General features: G+C 40.5%; 1 protein-coding gene and 1 long non-coding RNA gene across 6 annotated transcripts in view; one reads left to right on the forward strand and one right to left on the reverse strand.

The window, feature by feature from the left end:
* The window catches only part of ZEB1 (zinc finger E-box binding homeobox 1), a 122,186-nt gene extending 111,879 nt beyond the window's left edge, over nucleotides 1-10,307 (reverse strand). For 2 of the 5 annotated variants that reach the window (XM_021542985.4, XM_021542983.4), the window contains exon 1: nucleotides 10,231-10,307. In XM_021542985.4, the coding sequence (XP_021398660.2) occupies nucleotides 10,231-10,288 (58 nt within the window). In that variant the 5' untranslated portion in view covers nucleotides 10,289-10,307. Of the gene's footprint in view, nucleotides 1-8,366; nucleotides 8,662-8,827; nucleotides 9,333-10,230 lie in introns of those variants that run through there. The other 3 variants (XM_085572976.1, XM_085572975.1, XM_021542984.4) reach the window with 3 other exon arrangements.
* Nucleotides 9,902-11,079, forward strand: LOC146768123 (uncharacterized). Its single transcript, XR_014953215.1, has 2 exons — nucleotides 9,902-10,056; nucleotides 10,421-11,079. It is a non-coding gene; the product is annotated as an uncharacterized LOC146768123 (long non-coding RNA).
* Nucleotides 11,080-18,707: the final 7,628 nt, after the last annotated feature.

Consider the following 18,707-nt stretch of genomic DNA (forward strand, 5'->3'; position numbering starts at 1 on the left):
AATTCTCCTTGTGTGAACCAGTTTAGTTCACAGAAACAAAGTCTGCCAGTAGTTTTATTCACTCATATGCTGAGGTAAAAGCCAGGCTCATCTTTTTAAGGTGTCTGTCTCCATGATGTAACTACCACATGAACTATGCAGGCGTGATTAATCACATGGTGAAACAGCGAGAACTACAGAACGTTATACTGTGTGATGTGTCGCTGGAACTATTTCCCTTTTCCTGTGCCACAACTACCAATTGAATTCTGCTTCTCATTTCTAAGGTATTATTTCACTATTGTGCAGAAAGTCTCCCAACATTTTGATTATACTACAGAACCTATTCTATCTTCCAATATTTGCTCAAAATCATATTTAATGTTCCAGGAATACACTACATATGTCAATTCCAAATCTGGAAAATGTACAAGGTAAGCTTTACCATGAAGGGCAGAAGCTGTCAGAATAGTTTATTACATAGAATTAGTCTCTGTGGTTTTACTATCATTACAACACCTATGAACAGAAATCTATCTTGTGTTACTACTGGGAGCATTTAGGTCAGTCTAATATATTAAATTAATGGATATAACAACAGATACACACACACACACATAAATATAGATGTAGATATATATATGTCTACAAAACAAATCTGTACTGGAAATGCAAATTTACTTTCAGCACTCAGTAGCTAGAATGTATCAAAATAGGTTGTTATAACAAGTCATTCTACAATCTGCTCCTATCTAAAATTTAAAGTTGGCAAGAATACTGTTTTCTTGTTGCCTTTCAGACATGGAAGTTCTGAAATCCCCTGCTGAGTCTCATCCTGCAGGTCAAGTACTTGTCTCCTTCTGCAGCCATCTGCAGCATCTCCTCAACAGCAGCACACCCCCGACGGTACTCTGCAACCTTATCTTCCTCTCCCACATGTACAAGGTAAGAAGGGGGAAAAAAATACTACATTTGCATATGTAATTATGGTGCAGCTCAGCAGTAAGCAAAAAATTACTGGAAGTTGAGAACAGATATGCCCGATGACCACACCTTAGTATTTCAAATGAAAATGCTTAGCAAGGAAGGGGAAGGGACAGCAGCAGGGAAGGAAGCAAGTCATTACAGCTCCAAATCTGCTTCAAAGCCCTTATTCACCATCTCATGCTCTTTACCAGGCAAACTGTACCTAGGTGCTTCCTGTGAACAGCAGCATAAGAATGAATCCACCAGTGTGTGACCAGTTCTATTTTGCCTGACTTAATGAAATAGTTTGCCAGGAATACTACAAAGAAAAGGAAAGGCTATAGAAAGATATAAACAAAACAGGAAGATTAAACAGGTTACAGATTCTGAACAGTATCTCCTTTTCCAGTCTAAGACTTAACATGACTTACAGTAGATAGCTTATAGGAACTTAGGAGGAATGATAAAATGGACTAGGTGGTGTGAAGAAGGAAAATCTGATACATACATAGAAGCACACAAGGCAAAAATACTTCAAGGCATTAAGAAAAACTGTTTGAAGAAAAGTGCATCTTAGAAAAAGGGACAACTCATCTCCTGATGCTTCTGGGTATTAATAAAATAATATGTTACCTTATGTAAGGATGAAGGTGTTAGGAAAACAAACAAATAAAAAGCCCAACCTGCTTCTTTAGGGACCTACCAGTTCAACAAAAATCAACTTATGTCTTGTAGTTAAGGCCTGATTTTTCTATTCTTTACGTTGTCCTTTTTCAGATGGAATAGATTTCCCCAGGCCTTTTTCAAATCATGCCACATCTGTGATATTTTGTAATATCATTTTGCTTTCTTCCATATACACATGGGTGGATGGATGCCTACAAACTAGAACAGAAAATTGCCTTCACTGTCTGTCAGCTGCCTATCAAACAGAATTGGGAAAGGGATATTTGCTGAAATAATGAAAACATATCAGAGTAACTGAAGGTGTTCTCTAGCATCACTGGCCCAACTAGCATTTGATCCTAACAAGGACAGGCACAGTAGTTCATAGGTAAAAATACTCTCTGCCACATGAGACTCTTAACCTCTTTACTTCTAGTGCTGTCCATGAAAATCACTCTCAGAATCACGGTGAACGGCAAGGTTTATAACTAATTTATCTCCAATGATCTTGCCAGCTCCTCCAGTGTTCCTGATCTATCACTTGACCTGTGAGAAGCTAAAGAGCAGAGGAGCTACAGAAAGAGAGGATATTGCATCAGAAGTGCAGACTACTATGCAGTTAGTTAAGGAACAGTTGTTTCTTTTCCTTCTGATACACTCCCATATTACTGAGAGTTCTTGGTGTTTAAAGAACTAATTTTACATGTCCTTTCACTGAAGAACAACTGCTACTCATAGTCACAGATCCTAACTGAACAGGATGCAATGTCATCACAGCAAATAATTTTTTCACTCTCTTTTTCAGTTATAATTAAGAATACATTCATCATTAGACATGTTCATTTGCTTTACACAGTTCTCCAAAAATAGGCTCAATGGAATACATTGAAGGGAGAGCAACAAGAAAGATGCTACCAAACAGAAAGCAAATATTTGTAAGGAAACCAATAAAGGATGTCCATTTTCAGGTTTTAACCTTTGGGTGAGAGCAGCTGTTAACCAAACTGCTTTGAAACAACAGGGGTAAAGTCCTCACATCAAGGAGATTGTGACAGCTGGGAATGACAGCTGAAAAGGAGAGAACTGAAACAGGCTGCTTTCAAACAGTACTGACTTCTCAAAAATGAGAAAGCATATTTTTAGTTAACTTCTGTTGCTCTAAAAAGGCATGTTAAAATAAAATATATAGTTACATTACAGTAATGGCATCTGAGACAATCAGAGTGAGGCAAAGTAAAAAAGGCTCCTTTATTCTCTATTGTCCTTTCTGGGAACAAATGTACAAGTCTAAAGAAACATGGTTCATATGTTCAGCACTACCCAACTGAAACATCTGAATCCTGCCTTGCTACTCCACAGATAAAAATTTAATAAGTTTCTTCTTTCTACTCTACCATCACCTATCCTGCTAACACATGACTGTAAGCTTCCAGGTACCCACACAAGGAATTGGATGTATAGGCCAAGATACAGGAAAACTCAATACATATATTTTTATTGCCTGAAAGGTGCTTGGATGTGTGTGATGGAAGTAGTATTCTTTCTCAAGAGTACTGAAATAGATTTTTAAAGCTTTGCTGCATTTAACTGGAATCAGTATTTTATCCATCAAGTCTCACTGCTCTTGATCGGGCTTCCCATTCTCCTTGACTGTCACTCAGGAATACTACTGATCTATGCAAAAAAGAGATAAATAGATTATTAAATAAACAAACTGTAGCTCAATATGAAAAATGAAAGCAACTCTGGTCTTTCCTTGAAAGAAATAGTCACAAAGATTAGAAAGTTGCAACTGTGAACAGTTTTTTTAAATATCAAACTTTTGTTACTCTTTCCAACTGCAATAAAATAAGATGTAAGGAACTGGAGAACCAGAAAAGCAAATCAAGACTGAGAAATACATGAGCACATAATAATTAGCTAAAGAATCAATCCAGAGTATTAGAGGCAATGGCTTATAAAAGGTTGTAAAAACTTGCCAACATAACATGGAAATAGAAAACATTACAAAACAATACACTCATGAAACTACATACAACTCAACAACAATTCCAGTATTTCAACCCAGCCTACTGAGTTTAAAGCTATTTACCACTGTGATCTTCTCATGCAGCAGCCAAATACATTCCTCCCTGGAAGGCCAGTAAAGTGCATCAAATCAGGTACCAGACCTTCAGTGAGAAGCAGACTACACCCCTGCCTACTCCACTCTCCCTCCTCCTTCATACACACTTTGCCTCACCCATGCAGCACGCATGCACACAACCCTCTGCTCTCCAACCTTTGCTTGGGGGTTTGTCTTTTTTTTTTTTTAAACTACTAGAGACTACAAACAGCATTTCCCTCAGCAGGAAAGAATCCCTACCCTAACTGATGTATTGAAGTGTCTCATGATTGGAGCTAACCACACATCTTCACAAATGAAGATATGAGAACACTCTTCATACCCACCTTTGCCTCACACTGCCAGGCAGGAGCAGCACCCACCTGCACCCACAGGCACTTCCCACACAGCTCCACCTGAGACAAGCAGCTGTGGTGGTAAAACCTACACTTGCAAGTGTTTGTCCCAGTCTAGCCACCTTACCAGGCCTGGCACTTATTTATACATTCCTGGCCAAGTTTTGTTTTGAGGAGGACTGATGCTTTTTTATTTACTCACCCTTTTCAAATATTAGAAATACGGGTAATATGCCCAGACTCTAGTCATTACTGTCACAACAAAACCAACATCTGATGAAATAATTTCTGCCCAGATGTTAAACTCCAAGAAAACCCTCCACATCCCAGCAGGGGTGTTGATGTTAACAGTGTAGTCTTTAACTAATTCCTTCCTGATACAATTTATTTTTGTATACTCTTGCATCACTGAACTTAAGATTTGGGAATACAAAACACCAGAAGAAAACATTCTACTTCTCTGGCACATCACTACATAGACTAAGAAGACAGTATTTTCACTGGTGGTGTTTCCTATCTAAATACCATCTAAAAATTACTAAAGACAAAATTGAGTTTTGCATCTCACCACTTGTTTGCCAAAAGCAAAAATACTCCAATAAATATAACAGAACATAAACAACTAAGCCGAAATGAGCAGTAACTACAAAATGACAAAACTATTCTTTCCCTTTAAGGCTCTAGATCAAGCCAAATGCAAGGATAGTCCTGAGGATTAAAAATGGATTGGGACTCAGTCTTGCTATGGACTTCCTGTGTGACCTTGGTAAGTCACTTGAGAATTTAGTTCTCAAAAATAACAGGACTATTATAGCTGCCAGAATGAAGCACAAATGTTTCTGAGACTACAAATGAAAGACAGGGTTCTGCTTACTTACCCAAAACAGAAAAGATCCTATGTGTGAGTCCTCTTGAAAAATGTAGGTAACTACCACCAAAAATTCAGGAATATTCATGTTAACCAGCTGAAAGTTAATCTGGAATTATACTTTGAGGTATGGTGTGAAAGCCTACATAAAAACAGGAGTAATTTTTGGGTTTCATCCTCTAGTTTTGGGTATTTGAAACCTATCATGAGTAGAACACTTACTATTTCCAGAGATGGAGTATGTACTGGTAAAGATTGGACTTACAGTTGACAAAGCACATCAACTGCAATCAGCTTGCAATATCAATTAGTTAAATGGTTTTGAAGTGACTACAAACAGCTAATGACTTGAGAGCAATAAGCTTATATTTTTGGTAAATAATAATGACTGAATTTAGAAGCAGGGATGCTTAAGAGGCATTTGGCCAGATAACGTAGTTTCAGCAGTTTCTTTGCAATAGAGAGCAGTTGATCAAAAATCAGTTAAAATCTCCAAGCAAAAAAAAAAAACTACAACCCAAGATTCACAGAAGTTAAATTTTATTTTTTTACCATAGTAATACAGTCCCATGCATGTTAAAAGTGTCTGCCATCCCTCACTGGCATTTTAAACTCTATTAAAACAGATGTTTCCACATGAGGAAAGGCATTACAGTGATATTTTGATTTCAGAGTACTTCAGCCTCTCCCCCAGCACTGGAAAACTTCTATAAGAAGAAACTACAGCTTAATACCACAACTGGAGTCACAGTGGGGAAGGAAGCAGGGAACAGCTGTAGAACCCCTTCCTCCTGCTCTGTCCACGGAGGAGCTGCTTACAAAGAGCAAGGGCCCAACCAAAGCCCTTGGTAACACCAATAAACAGGATCTGTCAAAGCCCAAATGCCACAGAAACCCCTCCCCATTGAGTCTATCTGATGCAACTAAAAATATTCAACAGAAAATTTGGACTGAATTCAAAGAAGTCAGATCCTTAGACTTCTAACTAAAAAATATTGAGTGATTTCTATGAGTAGGAAGCCTATGTCAGAAGGAAAGTTTCATCTTATTGCTACTTTTCATTAACCCTTTCAGCAGCACATGTACAGAGCCCTACAAGCAAGGCAAATTGTTTCAGGAAACAAATTACCTTAAAAAAAACCAAAAACAATTGCCTCAGGTAATTAATTACCTTAAGACAACCTGCTTCACAACTGTTAAAATAACAAGCACTGATTGCTGACAGAAAAATGAAGAAATTGAGACTTTTTTAAGAGAACTCACATTATATTTCAGTGGCTAATGCTAAAACAGAAGTACTACTTGTTTATAAGAGAGAAGGTTTCCTTGGTCTCAAACAGTTAATTCAGTTGTCCACGTAGACCTGTTCACTGTGCCTGGAATTTTAACTCGGGCTACATTCCACAAATCCTGAATTGCAAATTTAAATTAACAATAGAGTGAAAACATGATGCCTAGCAAAAAAGAAAGGCAAGGGGGCAAGAGAAGACAGGCACAACAGGAATGCTGCATCCCAAGTGTCACTAGCACCTGACATCATGCCGGTAGTTAACACCTTGGAGCTAAAAGAAATATGCTTTTGCCTTATTCAAAGGGACTTACAGTCTTCTTATAGTTCTTAGCTGGTAGCAAAACTTTATATGAAATTGTTACCTAACAGAAAAAAAGAGCAAAGAACCAACTGTAAAACAACTGAAATAACACTCTAATGAGTCAGTCCACATAACCTTTTAGTAATGAACTCACTGTGACCATCTTCTTGCATCTTCTCCTCACATGCACCTGACAGCATGCAGAATTTACCCAGATTCATATAGTCCTCTTTTCACTATTAAATATGCATCTGAAAACCTGAAGGCATACTTGCATTATTTTCAGAACTTCTATACTTTAGGTTGATATCTTTTTATACTCTAGGAAGGAAACTTTTAAATATTTTGTTTTACTTATTTCACAGCATTGCTGAAGAACAAGGTGTGTCACTTTTAGTTTTGCTGTTTAATACGAACTAAGACAATCCCGTAACATACATGAGAGAAGCTAAGAAAGCAGCTAATCCTGACTGCAAACCAACTCAGAATAAGAATACCTTTGTTGATACTGAATGTATTTGAAGTCTACACAGGAGTCTCACAAGAGCATGGCTATGTAGATGACCGGCAAAAAATACCCAAAGCGTGTCTCTCTTTCCTCCTCTTCATGTTTCTATCGAAAGAGGGGGAGAAAAGTAGCTAGGATGAGAAACGCCCAACCAGCGCGCTTGTGTTTCTGCTCTATCACATTAACTCAACACTTTGTTAACTCTTTTGCTGTAGAAGTTGTTTGTGCATTGGCCAGAACTAAGGACAATGACACAGGGTAGTTTTCTTCAGGTAGGAAGTGCCAGATTTCCTTGTAAGTGGAGGCTTTAATGGCAGCACCAATCGGCTCTTTGCTGACCTCCTGTAGGGACCAATAAACAAGGCAGAAAAGGAACCAGCTCCAGAGTTAAGATGATAAGACTGTCTTTCCAGCTAGAGTTAATGTGCCAGGATGACTCCCAAACACAGAGAGAAAGCAGAGGAAAGAAGGAAAAAACAAAAGTCTACAGTGTATGAATAGCTGTGTTAAGTTTAACAAGAGATAAAAAGAAGTTTACAGTATAATAACTCAGTGCCATAGCCCAGTATTATTAACAGGCATACTGGATGTCTAGTGCAATCTCTCTGCAATAATCTCATACTCTGTGGGAAGGTGGAGAGGAAACAGCATAAAAAACAGCTTTTATTTTTTATACTACAAACTAGCCAGTTGCTTATGCATCTCCCCTATGCCCATTCTTCATTAACAGAAGATACCTATAAGAACGAAATGCATTCTGCGACTTTGGGAAAAAAAAGCCTCATACTTACTCATTTTAAAGGTTAAAGGGTTAACATTTTTTCTATGCATTTTCTTCAGTTAATATTTGCAAGTCAAACATAAACCCACTGCTGAGAAATGTCTATTATCCAGATTCTATTATCTAACAGATCCTGATGTTCCAGTGCACAACGACTTAAGTTGGTTTGAATTCCTCAGTAAAAGGAACCAAAAGCAGCCTAAACCAAGACATACTACATTTTACATTACAGAACTAGTTGATAAAGACTCTGAGGCTCTTTATAATAAAGTGGGCGCAGCAATAAGGTCCAAAAGTGATGAAGATGAAAGATACCTGGAATGATACCACATCTTATACACCTTTTGTTTTCTGCAAGTGATGCACGCTGCAGACAAAACGGTTTGTGCTAAACAGCCTTAAATCTGGTTTTCTAATATTAAGCACAAAGGAAAAACACTGACAGCAAGCATGGTAAATAAATCCCTCCCTTGAGAATAAAAGCAGCAGACAGGAGGGGGCTGACATGCATGCAGGAGAAAACTAAACACCATCTTTTTTTTCTACCTGCACAAGTTGTCATTTGCTGCAGCAATCAAGGATCTATTTTTCCCCGTCGATTTCAAAAGCCAGGTTTTCAGAAAATTTCTCTGTCAAGTCATCTGTTGATCTGCTTTAGGAGTATGGTATTCATATCACTGGATCTTTAAGAGAAAAATCCATTTTCTTTCCTGTTCAGGTAAACATGTTTACAGCTCCTGCACAGACGCTGGGTGGTTCAGACTCACATGTCACACATGTTGTCGTCAGCAACAAGAAAAGCCCCTTTCTCTGATCATCCACATTTTTAATAAGGTAAAGAGAAAAGCACTTTCCAAACTTACCTTTAGCACAGCCAAATCACGAGCCAAATATAAATATTTACACCAAGACAAGGAATTAATAACATGAGCGTGCAAACAAGAATACTTGCTAGAAAACGCAGACAGCAGAAATAACCCTTTTAAGTTCAACGCAATCAAACCAACCCGTTAGCCCCTGGAAAGGCTGTCATTTATCACCGCGTTATGCCCCGAACACTGAGAATTGGAGAGGTGAAGCACCGATCGTGACTCCGATCTATTTCGGAGACCGTTCACTGCATATGAAAACATCTCAGATCGCAGGCAAAGCCTTCCTATCTGTAACCCTGCACAGGAAATGCCACATAAAACCTAAAATTGCCAAGGAGGGTTACAAAATCGCCTACTCTACATCCTATTCCGAAGAGTCGTGCTACGAGGACCGAACTACTTCTCCATTTTCCAGAAAATAAGTAGAGAGTGGGTGTTACGAGCCTTTATTCCCCCCGCCGTGTACCTTCCCATCGCATCTTAAAGTAACACACGTACCAAAGGGGAAAAAACACCACCCAACAGCAGCCCTTAAGCCTGAAATGTACATGTAATTCCTTATATAGACTGCAGCAGCTGGTCACACACGCACGGAGAGCGGAGCGGGGGCCCCCGGCCAAACCGTTACCACCCATTATTATACAAACAGGTACCTCCGAAGCCAGAGGGAAGGGAAGAAACTTCGCCGCCCGCCCCCGCCGCCCGGGCGCAGCCCTCCCTTCCCCAGCGGCCCGGCGGGGCGGCAGCGCGGCCGCGGGGCGCCGCCGGGCACCAACTCTCGGCGGGGCGGGGAGGCGCGGAGCGGGCGGGCGGGCGCGGAGCGGGGGCGCCGGCCCGGGGCGGCCGCGCTGCCCCCGCGCGAATCGCCGCCCGCTGCGGCGGCGGTGCCTCCCCCGCGTGTGCTCCCGGGTGTGTCCCCCTCGGGGACGGCCGGCGTCCCCCACCGCCGCCCCGAGAAAGGCGAGCGCCGGCCGGGGGCGAGGAGCCGGCCCGCCGCCGGGCGAGCGGGCAGGGAACTCCGCCGGGCGGGCAGAGGCGCTCCCGGGCGGGCGGCGGGGCGATCCCGCCCGCGGGGCCGGGGGGAGGCCCCGCTCCGCCCGGGGCAGCGCGCAGGTAACAAGTTTCGGAGTTGGGGCTGCCGCGGCCGGGCGGGCGGCGGCCGCTCCCCCGCCGCTCCCCGCGGGGCTCGGCGTCCCCGCCCGGGCCGGAGGGCGGCGGCGCGGCCGGGGGCCCCCGAGCCCGCTGCCGGCGGCGGGGCGGTCGCGGGGCTCGAGGGGGAAGCAGCGTGTAACGGTCCCGGACAGCGGCGGAGAGCGGAGGCACCGCTAGGCGGAGGAGGGAGGCGGCGGCGAGGAAGGCTGCAGGTAGCGGATATAACGGTGCGGAGGGAGCCGCGCTCCCGGCGAGCCGCGGCGGGGGAATTACTTTGGCGCTCGCCCGACCTCCCCGCTGCGCGCTCGGGACGGCTGTGCCCGGCCCCCGCCCCGGCCCCGCCGCCGCCCCAGCGCGGCCGCGGCGCTGCCCCGCGGGTGACTGACCGTTGTTGCGGCGCGGGTTCGGCTGCTTCCTGCGCTTACACCTGGGGCCATCCGCCATGATCCGCTCGCTGGTGTCTAAATGCTCCAGTCACCTCCTCCCCCGCCCGCCCCCCTCACTCCCTCCCCTCCCCCCCGGACCTGGTTTACGACACTGGGTGGTTTTACTTTTACATCACCTTCCTACACCTAGTGCTCGCCCGGAACCTTGTTGCCACGGGAGACGGGCGCTTTACGGCAGCGCGTTTGAACGGCGGCGAGGGAAAAGTTGCCCCCGCAGGTACCGGGAGCGGCGGCGCCGCCCGGCGGGGCCCGGGCCCCCGACCCCCGCACCGCCGGCAGCGCGGGCGGACCCGCGGAGCGGGACGGGGTCGGCGGTGGGGTGTCAGTGGTCGCCGGCCCCCCGGGGCGGCGCAGGAGGATCCCCGCGGGGCAGTCCGCGCTGAGGGGCCGCCGCCAGGTGCTCCCCCGGCCCGCGGGGCTGTCCCGGCGCGGGGCCGCTCCCGGCCCGCCGCGCTCGCACCTGGCCGGCGCACCGCGGCTCCGCGGCGCTCCTGCCGCGCCGAGCGGGAACCCACCGCCGCACCGCCGCACCGCCGCGCCTCGAGTCTGCCGCGCTCGGGCTGCCCTCAGTCGTGCTGGCCGGCTCTGCAAAGAGGAGGAGAGGTATAAAGTTCTGCGCCGTAACGAACAAAAAGAAGAGAGCAATTTTTCACGGATAATTAATAAGCAACCTCGGTTGTACTTAATAAACTTATTTAATGTATATAAGAATTAAAACCATCAAACATTTGTGCTATTTTTTTACTCTTGTTTTTCACTTCAGGCAATAAAATAATTTAGTAAGTTTGCTTCTATGCTTCCTTATTTCTATCTCTCTCTCTCTCTCTCTTTTTTTTTTTTTTTCCTTTATCTTGGCATGATTTTGTAGAATTTATAGTTCTGTGCTTCTGGGGAACTCTTTTATCTAAAGAAATTCAATGTAATTAAATTAAATTTCAGTGAAAGCATTTCTCTTAATGGGATACTTTCAATAAGACATTGATGCACTAGAAAACTTGAGTCCTTCAGCTGTTCTACATTGCCCTATTCCACAAACAATATATTCACATTCTGTGAACAAGAATTCACATTCTCATTTCATGGAAGAAGCATAGAACATCTATAGGAAATGAACTACTGAACACTGCCCGTTTATCGGCGTACCTTGCATCTGAAGCTCCCACAAAAGTCTGGACAATCAGAAGTCCTTAAAAAAGAAGTATTGGGCTATAATGGGTGCAGATTTAGGTAAAGATCCAAAGGGGTATTTTCTTAATCAATTGTATCCTCAAAAACCCCTAAGCCTTGGCTTTGAATACTTATATGAAAACAGTGGTTGCAAGTACAAATCACTTGTCTGTTAGTTCTCAAAAATCCTTTAAGTTTACATGGGGTTTTTTTTCGCATATGTGTCTTTACTCAGTGATGGTTGGCTGCTGACTTCAACATTTTAATAAGGATCTACCTAAGAGTGATGAAAGAAGCTAATCAAACAGTACCAAGTGCTTGATGGACTAACAGAGTCATTCAAAAGCATCAGATTTGGCATCAGTTGGGAGTACTGAACCCCAAATATGAGGATGGCTAAGTACTGCAATATGAAACTAACTATAAGATAAAAATGAAACTTGTCAGCTCAAATTTTGAGTGAGCAAATTACACATTTTAAGGGAGAGTTTTGTTTTTAGTTCAACATCTTTGCTTGTAAAGTTTCTGCACAGAAGATAACCTGTGGCTGTGAAACTGTTTGCAAATGAGTGCTTAAGGTGTTTTGGAATTGTTAGATGCTTTTTATCATTCTGTGGATGAATTTGAGGATGAACCAAAATACGATATACAGGTTTTCATACAAAGTTTTTACTTCCTTAAATTTAGTCATGTTCTTAGAAGGTAGTTGCAAATAATAAATAATATCTGTAAACTTATTTGTAAATTTGTAAGAATATTCTCCTGCATGCCCACACAAAGTTCTAGGCCCTCTTTAAGCAACTTTGAAGAGCTTATTTTCATTGAGTCTTGTCACTTTTCACCTCTGTATAAGAACTCTTGTCTCTTCCTTTTGAGCAATTCATATTTCCTAACAGAATAAGAAGAGAAACAGTCTCCTGGTATTTGTTGTGCTCATTTTCCAAGAGCCACAGTGTCTGTTTGAACTTGAATCTCCTGAGGTTTCCAAGCAGCTGGGAGAAACTGGTGACAACTCCTGCTGCCCATTAGTTTCTGAAGAGCAGAACTGAAACTGGCAGGAACATTGCTAGCTGTACACTGCTATTATTTGGATAAGTGAGAAGAGAAAACCAAAGCAACCTTGGTATACATTATCTTTGGGACCATGGAGGTCTAGAAAATAAAAAAAAAAATAAATCAGAGATTAATATTTTGCATCAAGTTATTGATGATTGCAATTGTGAAAACTAAATGGATATGTAAATAGATATGTGGACAGGTTGGGTTTTTGGGGGTTGATTTTTAAACTTTGTTGTATTTAATCCAAGCAACTGGGCACTTCACATCTTTGTATAGAAAATTTACTGTGCTAAATTAAGGGAGCAGCCACTGTAAATGAATTTTTACCTAATACATTCTTCTAATACTGAATGCAAAGCAACTAGTTAAAATTCCTATTATCTTTGTTATGTTCTGCAGTACGTGAACATGTTGTATGTGTAATTTAAACTGGTTTGTGCCTCAAGAATGGAAAATCTGGTTTTCCATTATGGTGCACAGCTTTCAGTCTGATTTGTCAGTCAAAGATGCAGGAATTAATTAAGATATTCATTTGTAAAATCTTAGAGAAGAGGTATATATCTGCATCCTCCTAAATGAGGCAGTCTTGAGAACATATCTCTTTAAAGGAGGAATTCTAAGACAGTGGTCATCCATAACAATTTCTAGTAACAATTTATATGGGAATTTATGCAAGCTAAATAAGCATATTGTAGTTAAAACACGAGATTGCACAGCTGCTGTACTTCACCTTTTTTGAAATTTATTTCCATTGTTTGAAGACAAGAATTAAAATATTTCCATAGTCACACTGTTGTATGGATGTTCAAAAACCAGGTTTTTCTTACAGACAGTTTTTCCCGTGTTAAAAATGTTCCTGTGTGTTATGTTACGATTTATGATCTCTTAAATATGTACCATTAAATAAAAGCAATCAGTCCTGTGTTTGTATCTACTCCTTATTGATGCTTACGGAGTTTCACACTGTATCTTGAGTATTCTGGATTTAAGGGTGTTCATTTAGTTTAATGATTTGAGAATTACAATGGAAAACAACTCAGTATTGTTTCATGTGTATTGTTTCTTGTTTAATTTCTGATTTGTGGAGGTTCTTTTTTTTTTTTTTTCTGATTTCCATTAGTGAAACTTTGTTTTCAATTCCATGTATTTCTTGGAATCTCAGTTTCTAAAATTGATTTTTCAGTTGATGATTTTTTCTTTTAGATTTTTGTTAAATGCACTTTTACTCCTCTATAGGAATTGTAGTTGAAAGATTTGTTAGGAGAACAGTGACACAGAAATACACAGTTTGCTGCAGATGAGGAACTAATCTTGAATAACATGTTAATTGTTGAGGTAACAACATAGAAGTGTAGTGCCCTTTCAGATGGTCTTCCAATTTCTATTTATGCTTCCAAATGAATCTAATAAGTTTTGAAGGTGTACCCTCAGATGCTGTACAGTCTCAAAAAATGGTATATCTGCTTGAAATTTTCCCATTCATTTAGAGCAGGCTGTAAATATTTATCATGGGAAATTACCTTTTTTCACTTCCCTCATCTCATAATTTTATTTTCTGTTTTCATACTTTACTATGAATTTACTTGTTCATTTAAAGATTGAAGCCTATAAGATCTAATAAATTGTCATATCTTTACACAACTTGAAGAGATTGTACCTGCTGAAAAGATGTGAGGGTGTAACTCTGACATAAATCATCAATAAGTACATAGCTATAGATAGGTATAATGACTTGCACATATGCAACTGACTTTTTCTAACATCTTCCTTATTAAGGAAAAGTGTTTGTGAAGGTCACAAAGGCCTTCAAACCCATTTTGTTTCTCTTGCTCTCCCTTTGCCCTACTTGTTGCATATTGTTTTTCTCTTGAAAGCAATTAACCTGTGCTGATACCTATGTCAGGTTAGTATGCTGTAAAAAATGAATGTACTAGAACATAACAAGGACCATTCTCCTTCCATTCTTATACTAGCTTTCATTGTGATCTCAGTTTCAGAGCCTTCACACAAGCAAAAAACTATTTGAGAAAAAACTTGAAAAGATAATTTCATGTTCTTCATCCAAAAGGCAAATTTCATGTATTCAAAATGGAATTGAAATGAAAATTTGGGTAGAAGTGGTGGAGGGTGAAGAGCTGTGGGTTTTTTTTGTTTGTTTTCAAAATACCTGGAACTTCAGATAAGAATGTCTACTTCAGCACTTTTTTTTCTACCAGTAGATGCAGTAGCAAAATACTATTTTTTAAAAATTGCATCTGAAGTTGTGACTGATCAACTTACACTTGTAGTGAAGTTAGATTGCCTGCTTTTAATAACAGCATGTTTTCCATTCATCTTTGTGTATGATGACTCTGCTAAGTGTTCTTATCCTTTATACTAATTAAACACTAATGTGTTTTGAATATTTTTACATATGGGTCATGTTTGTTGCTTCTGTAACTTCCACTCTGATTTAGTTCTGCTCCCCAGCCCTCTCGCTGTTTGGTGTCTCACTGTTTGGTGCAGTTGCTCATTTGGCTCTTGTTTGGGGTTATTCCCTTTGTTATGGTGTCTGTACAGCTCTTTAAATCCCAACTTAACACTGATTTCTTAAGTATTTAATTGCATAGTCATCTCATTTATATCTGAGGGTTTTAGTAGTTGAAACACATTCTAATGTTAGGCATTACTCATTTGTTATCTCTCATTTCTTGTTTTTCCTCACTTTAAGTGCATAATGTTTCTCCAGGGAATGTTTGTTAATACATAAAAGGAAAGCTGTTGTTCTGGAGCTTGTAGTGTGTCTTCTGAATATACAGAATTAATATAAATAAAACCAGGAAAAAAGTACTAGAGTCTAGCAAAACAAACAAATGCAGTTGAAAATCTCATTTTGCTTAAGAGACCTCAACAAGTTATCAGCCAGCACCATAAGGAGAAACAGATATTGCAATGGTTAATTTCTGGAATGTGAAGTGAAGCTTTGGTGCACTCAGCAAAGTTGGTCTGATTCTCAGGGTTGGCAAGGTTTGTCTGATAGTTACAAACATATGGTGTTAAAACGCAATATGTTTGAAACTCAGATGTATAGACCAAACTTATTGGAATTACAGAGCCATGTAAAATTCTAGTGTAATTATATCTGAGCTGAGTATTGGAGCAGGGAACAGCAGTTCAGTGCAAGAATAATCATGTGTTGATACAGAATTGGAAAGGGATTGTGATTCTCAAGTAAGGCTATGCATATCAGGAATTTTGGGTTGCACTATCAAAAAGGAAAGCCTAGTATGGATGCTTCAAAATAATAAGGTTTTCTGTTTTCCCTTGTGGAAAAAAAAATTCGAAAAATATTTTATGTGGGATCATCTAGAAAATGTCTTTTTAAAATCCAAGTATTAAAAGCCTGTATTAGAGCAATCTTTAAAGGAGAGCAGGTGGTTCACAGGTTTCTATGAACTAAATTATTTGAAAATTCACTTTATTAGGTTCCCTGTTCTTCCTGGGAAGACTGGAACAGAGATGTCCATGGTGGGCAGTATCTTAAATCCCTGGGCTTTAGATACTATGAAGAGCTTTCATTTTCTCTTGTTGATGTCTAAGTAATGTAGAAAGGACAAGAGCTCCTGTGTCATCTTAAGTGAAGAACTTTAAAACATTCTCCACACTATTTAGATAAATGCTATGGCCATTAGATTATAATATTTCTCTAGTTCCATTATTGTTTTAAGTATTTTATAACCAAAACTATCCATCAGTACATGTGAAGACCTCTGAATTTTCTTTAGGAAGGTGAATTTCCATCATTGCTGAGTGACAATGGTTCAGATTTTTATAAGAAGAGAATATAATTGAACCTTGGTTTTTAATATCCTGCAGGAACTCAGTGAGTACTGGGATTTCATATTAAAGATTGATCATACCCAATGTTTCGTGCATGCTGGGGTTGTTCTGAAAAGCCCAAATTGGTTGCTGAAGAGAAAATTGGCTAGGTAGAGAAAAACCAAGTTTAAAGATCTGCAGGTGGTTAGGTTCAGTGAAGAATTAGGCAGATTAGGGAATACCAGAAGCAGATCTTCACATGCCCAGAGAATTTACCTGAAAAATCCTGAGTAAGAATAGAATTCTACCTAGAATTAGGTAGAAGCTGAAAATAGTAATTCAGAGCTTTGTAGGTGTCTCCAGTATCTTGACTGACCATGGTTTTGCAAATACAAAAAGGCTATTGATGCCTCAGGTTTTAGCTTTTATATTTTTCAGATTCTGTGCTGCTTTAGTGTGTAGTTCTGAGCTTTATGTTAAGGGATAGTAAGATCTCTTCACAGAGTAGGTAGACAAAACAATTCCTTCTCTAGCTGGGGACCAAGGACAGAAGATCCTAATCTCAGACCCAAGAGCATAAACAACAGTGGAATGAAGAGAGAAGAACAGGAAGGATGGGACTTCATAAGCAAAAGCTGTAATTGGACAATTAACTCCAATATGCTAATGGACCAGAACTTATAAAAGTGAGAGACTTTGTGACCATCCTCCACTTTTTGTGGCCATTTTGGGTTCATCTTGGGTGTAGCTCTGGTTGGGGACTTCTGCTGCCCACAGTGTATCCATTGAGGCTTTTTAATAAGCACCTACTTTATTCTTTAACTCTGTCTAGCCTCTGTTCTAGGTCAGCCCTCACAAGGCATCACTATCTGATGCAAAAAAATTAAAATTTTATTTATTTTAGGTAATTTTCTTTTATTTGAAAGATTTACTACCTATTTCAGTAGCTGTTGGTAGGCCTGCAGTTGAGCAGTTGAGTTCTTGCAGGTGATGACTAATTCCTGTTTAGTGACCATGGTAGGTGACCATGTGTGGGACTCAGCTACCTCACATAGTATTTACCTGTGGGCTATTCCTTCCAACTGCTTTGTAATTAGTGGGGATCTAGTCAGTAGAGCCTGGCACATCTCACATGCACCTAAGTACAGTGAGATGAATTCCAACCCATCTCTTAGTCCTGACATCAGTCCAATCAACGAGGTAAATTTTCCTGTCATGTGGTATTTGGGACTTTGGAAATTACTTCTTTCTTCTGTTCTAATTTTCACTTTCAGTTTTGTGGGGTGAGAAGTCCTAGAACTTGTTGTCTCACCTGCAACAGATGTCTGTTTTGTCAAATACATTTAGATACTGTTTCATGACAAGGCCATAATTTGTGGATTTTCATATAACGTATCTTGTCTCACACAACACCAAAGGAAACAAAAGTATTTTTTATGACATGAAAAAAATTGCTTTTTTACCCCCATAATTATTTGATATCCACACAAATGTTTATAAAACTTCTGGGCAGTCTTAATATAGTCAGGATAACTGTGGAGGCCTTATTCTGCAGAGATGTGCAATTCTAAAGTTAAAAGTTTGTTCCTGCAGCCAGATGTATTTGGATTCTTCATTGCAGCATCTTTCAGAGAAGGACAGAAGAAATTAGCTTAATTGTATTAATAACAACAGTTCTTTGGTGCCATGCCATTTATTCTAAATAATGTCAAAAACTTCATTGCTAATTTTTGGTGTTAGATTAATTTGCAAAATGGATAAACTCCTCACTTCAATAGTGTTCTTCATCATGAATCCAGGACTGTACCTACCTTGGATTATTCACCTTAGGCTGCTTTGTCTTTAGTTGCTGATTGCTTCATAAATAATGCTCTGCTCCTAAATAGTGGTTACATGCTCTGTAATGTTTTTATATTGACATTGTTTCTTGCTTAAATGTTTATTCCAGAAGGTCTGAAAAATTATGTTTGCAACTCCTGCTAATTTCCCTTTTGCCAGGTAGCTTATGGGCAGCTATTTTTCAGACTCTATTTCAAGACATTCTGGCTACAGCCTAGTCTTAATCTGAGTCAAATCACAGTCACATTTTCTGTTGAACAGTAATGCACTACATTTGTTTTACAGATTCTGTAACTGCATTTTAAGGGCATATTCATTGCTTGGGTCTCCATTCTCCTTAAACTGAAGCATGCTGGTATGGATCCTAAGCAAACTGTTTTGGTGCCTTTTTCCCAGCCCATTTTTCCTCAGGAATAGTGATGGATAACGCTTTCTGTTGACTTGGGCAAGATCAGAGAAAAAAAAAGCAAATAGACAGACCTGTCCATTGCTGTGACTACCTAGTCTGAAATGCCAAACTTAGCAAACAGGCCGTTCTTCTTACATAAAAGAAA

The sequence above is a fragment of the Lonchura striata genome, chromosome 2 (assembly GCF_050655825.1).
Source record: "Lonchura striata isolate lonStrDom1 chromosome 2, ASM5065582v1, whole genome shotgun sequence".
Taxonomy (NCBI): domain Eukaryota; kingdom Metazoa; phylum Chordata; class Aves; order Passeriformes; family Estrildidae; genus Lonchura; species Lonchura striata.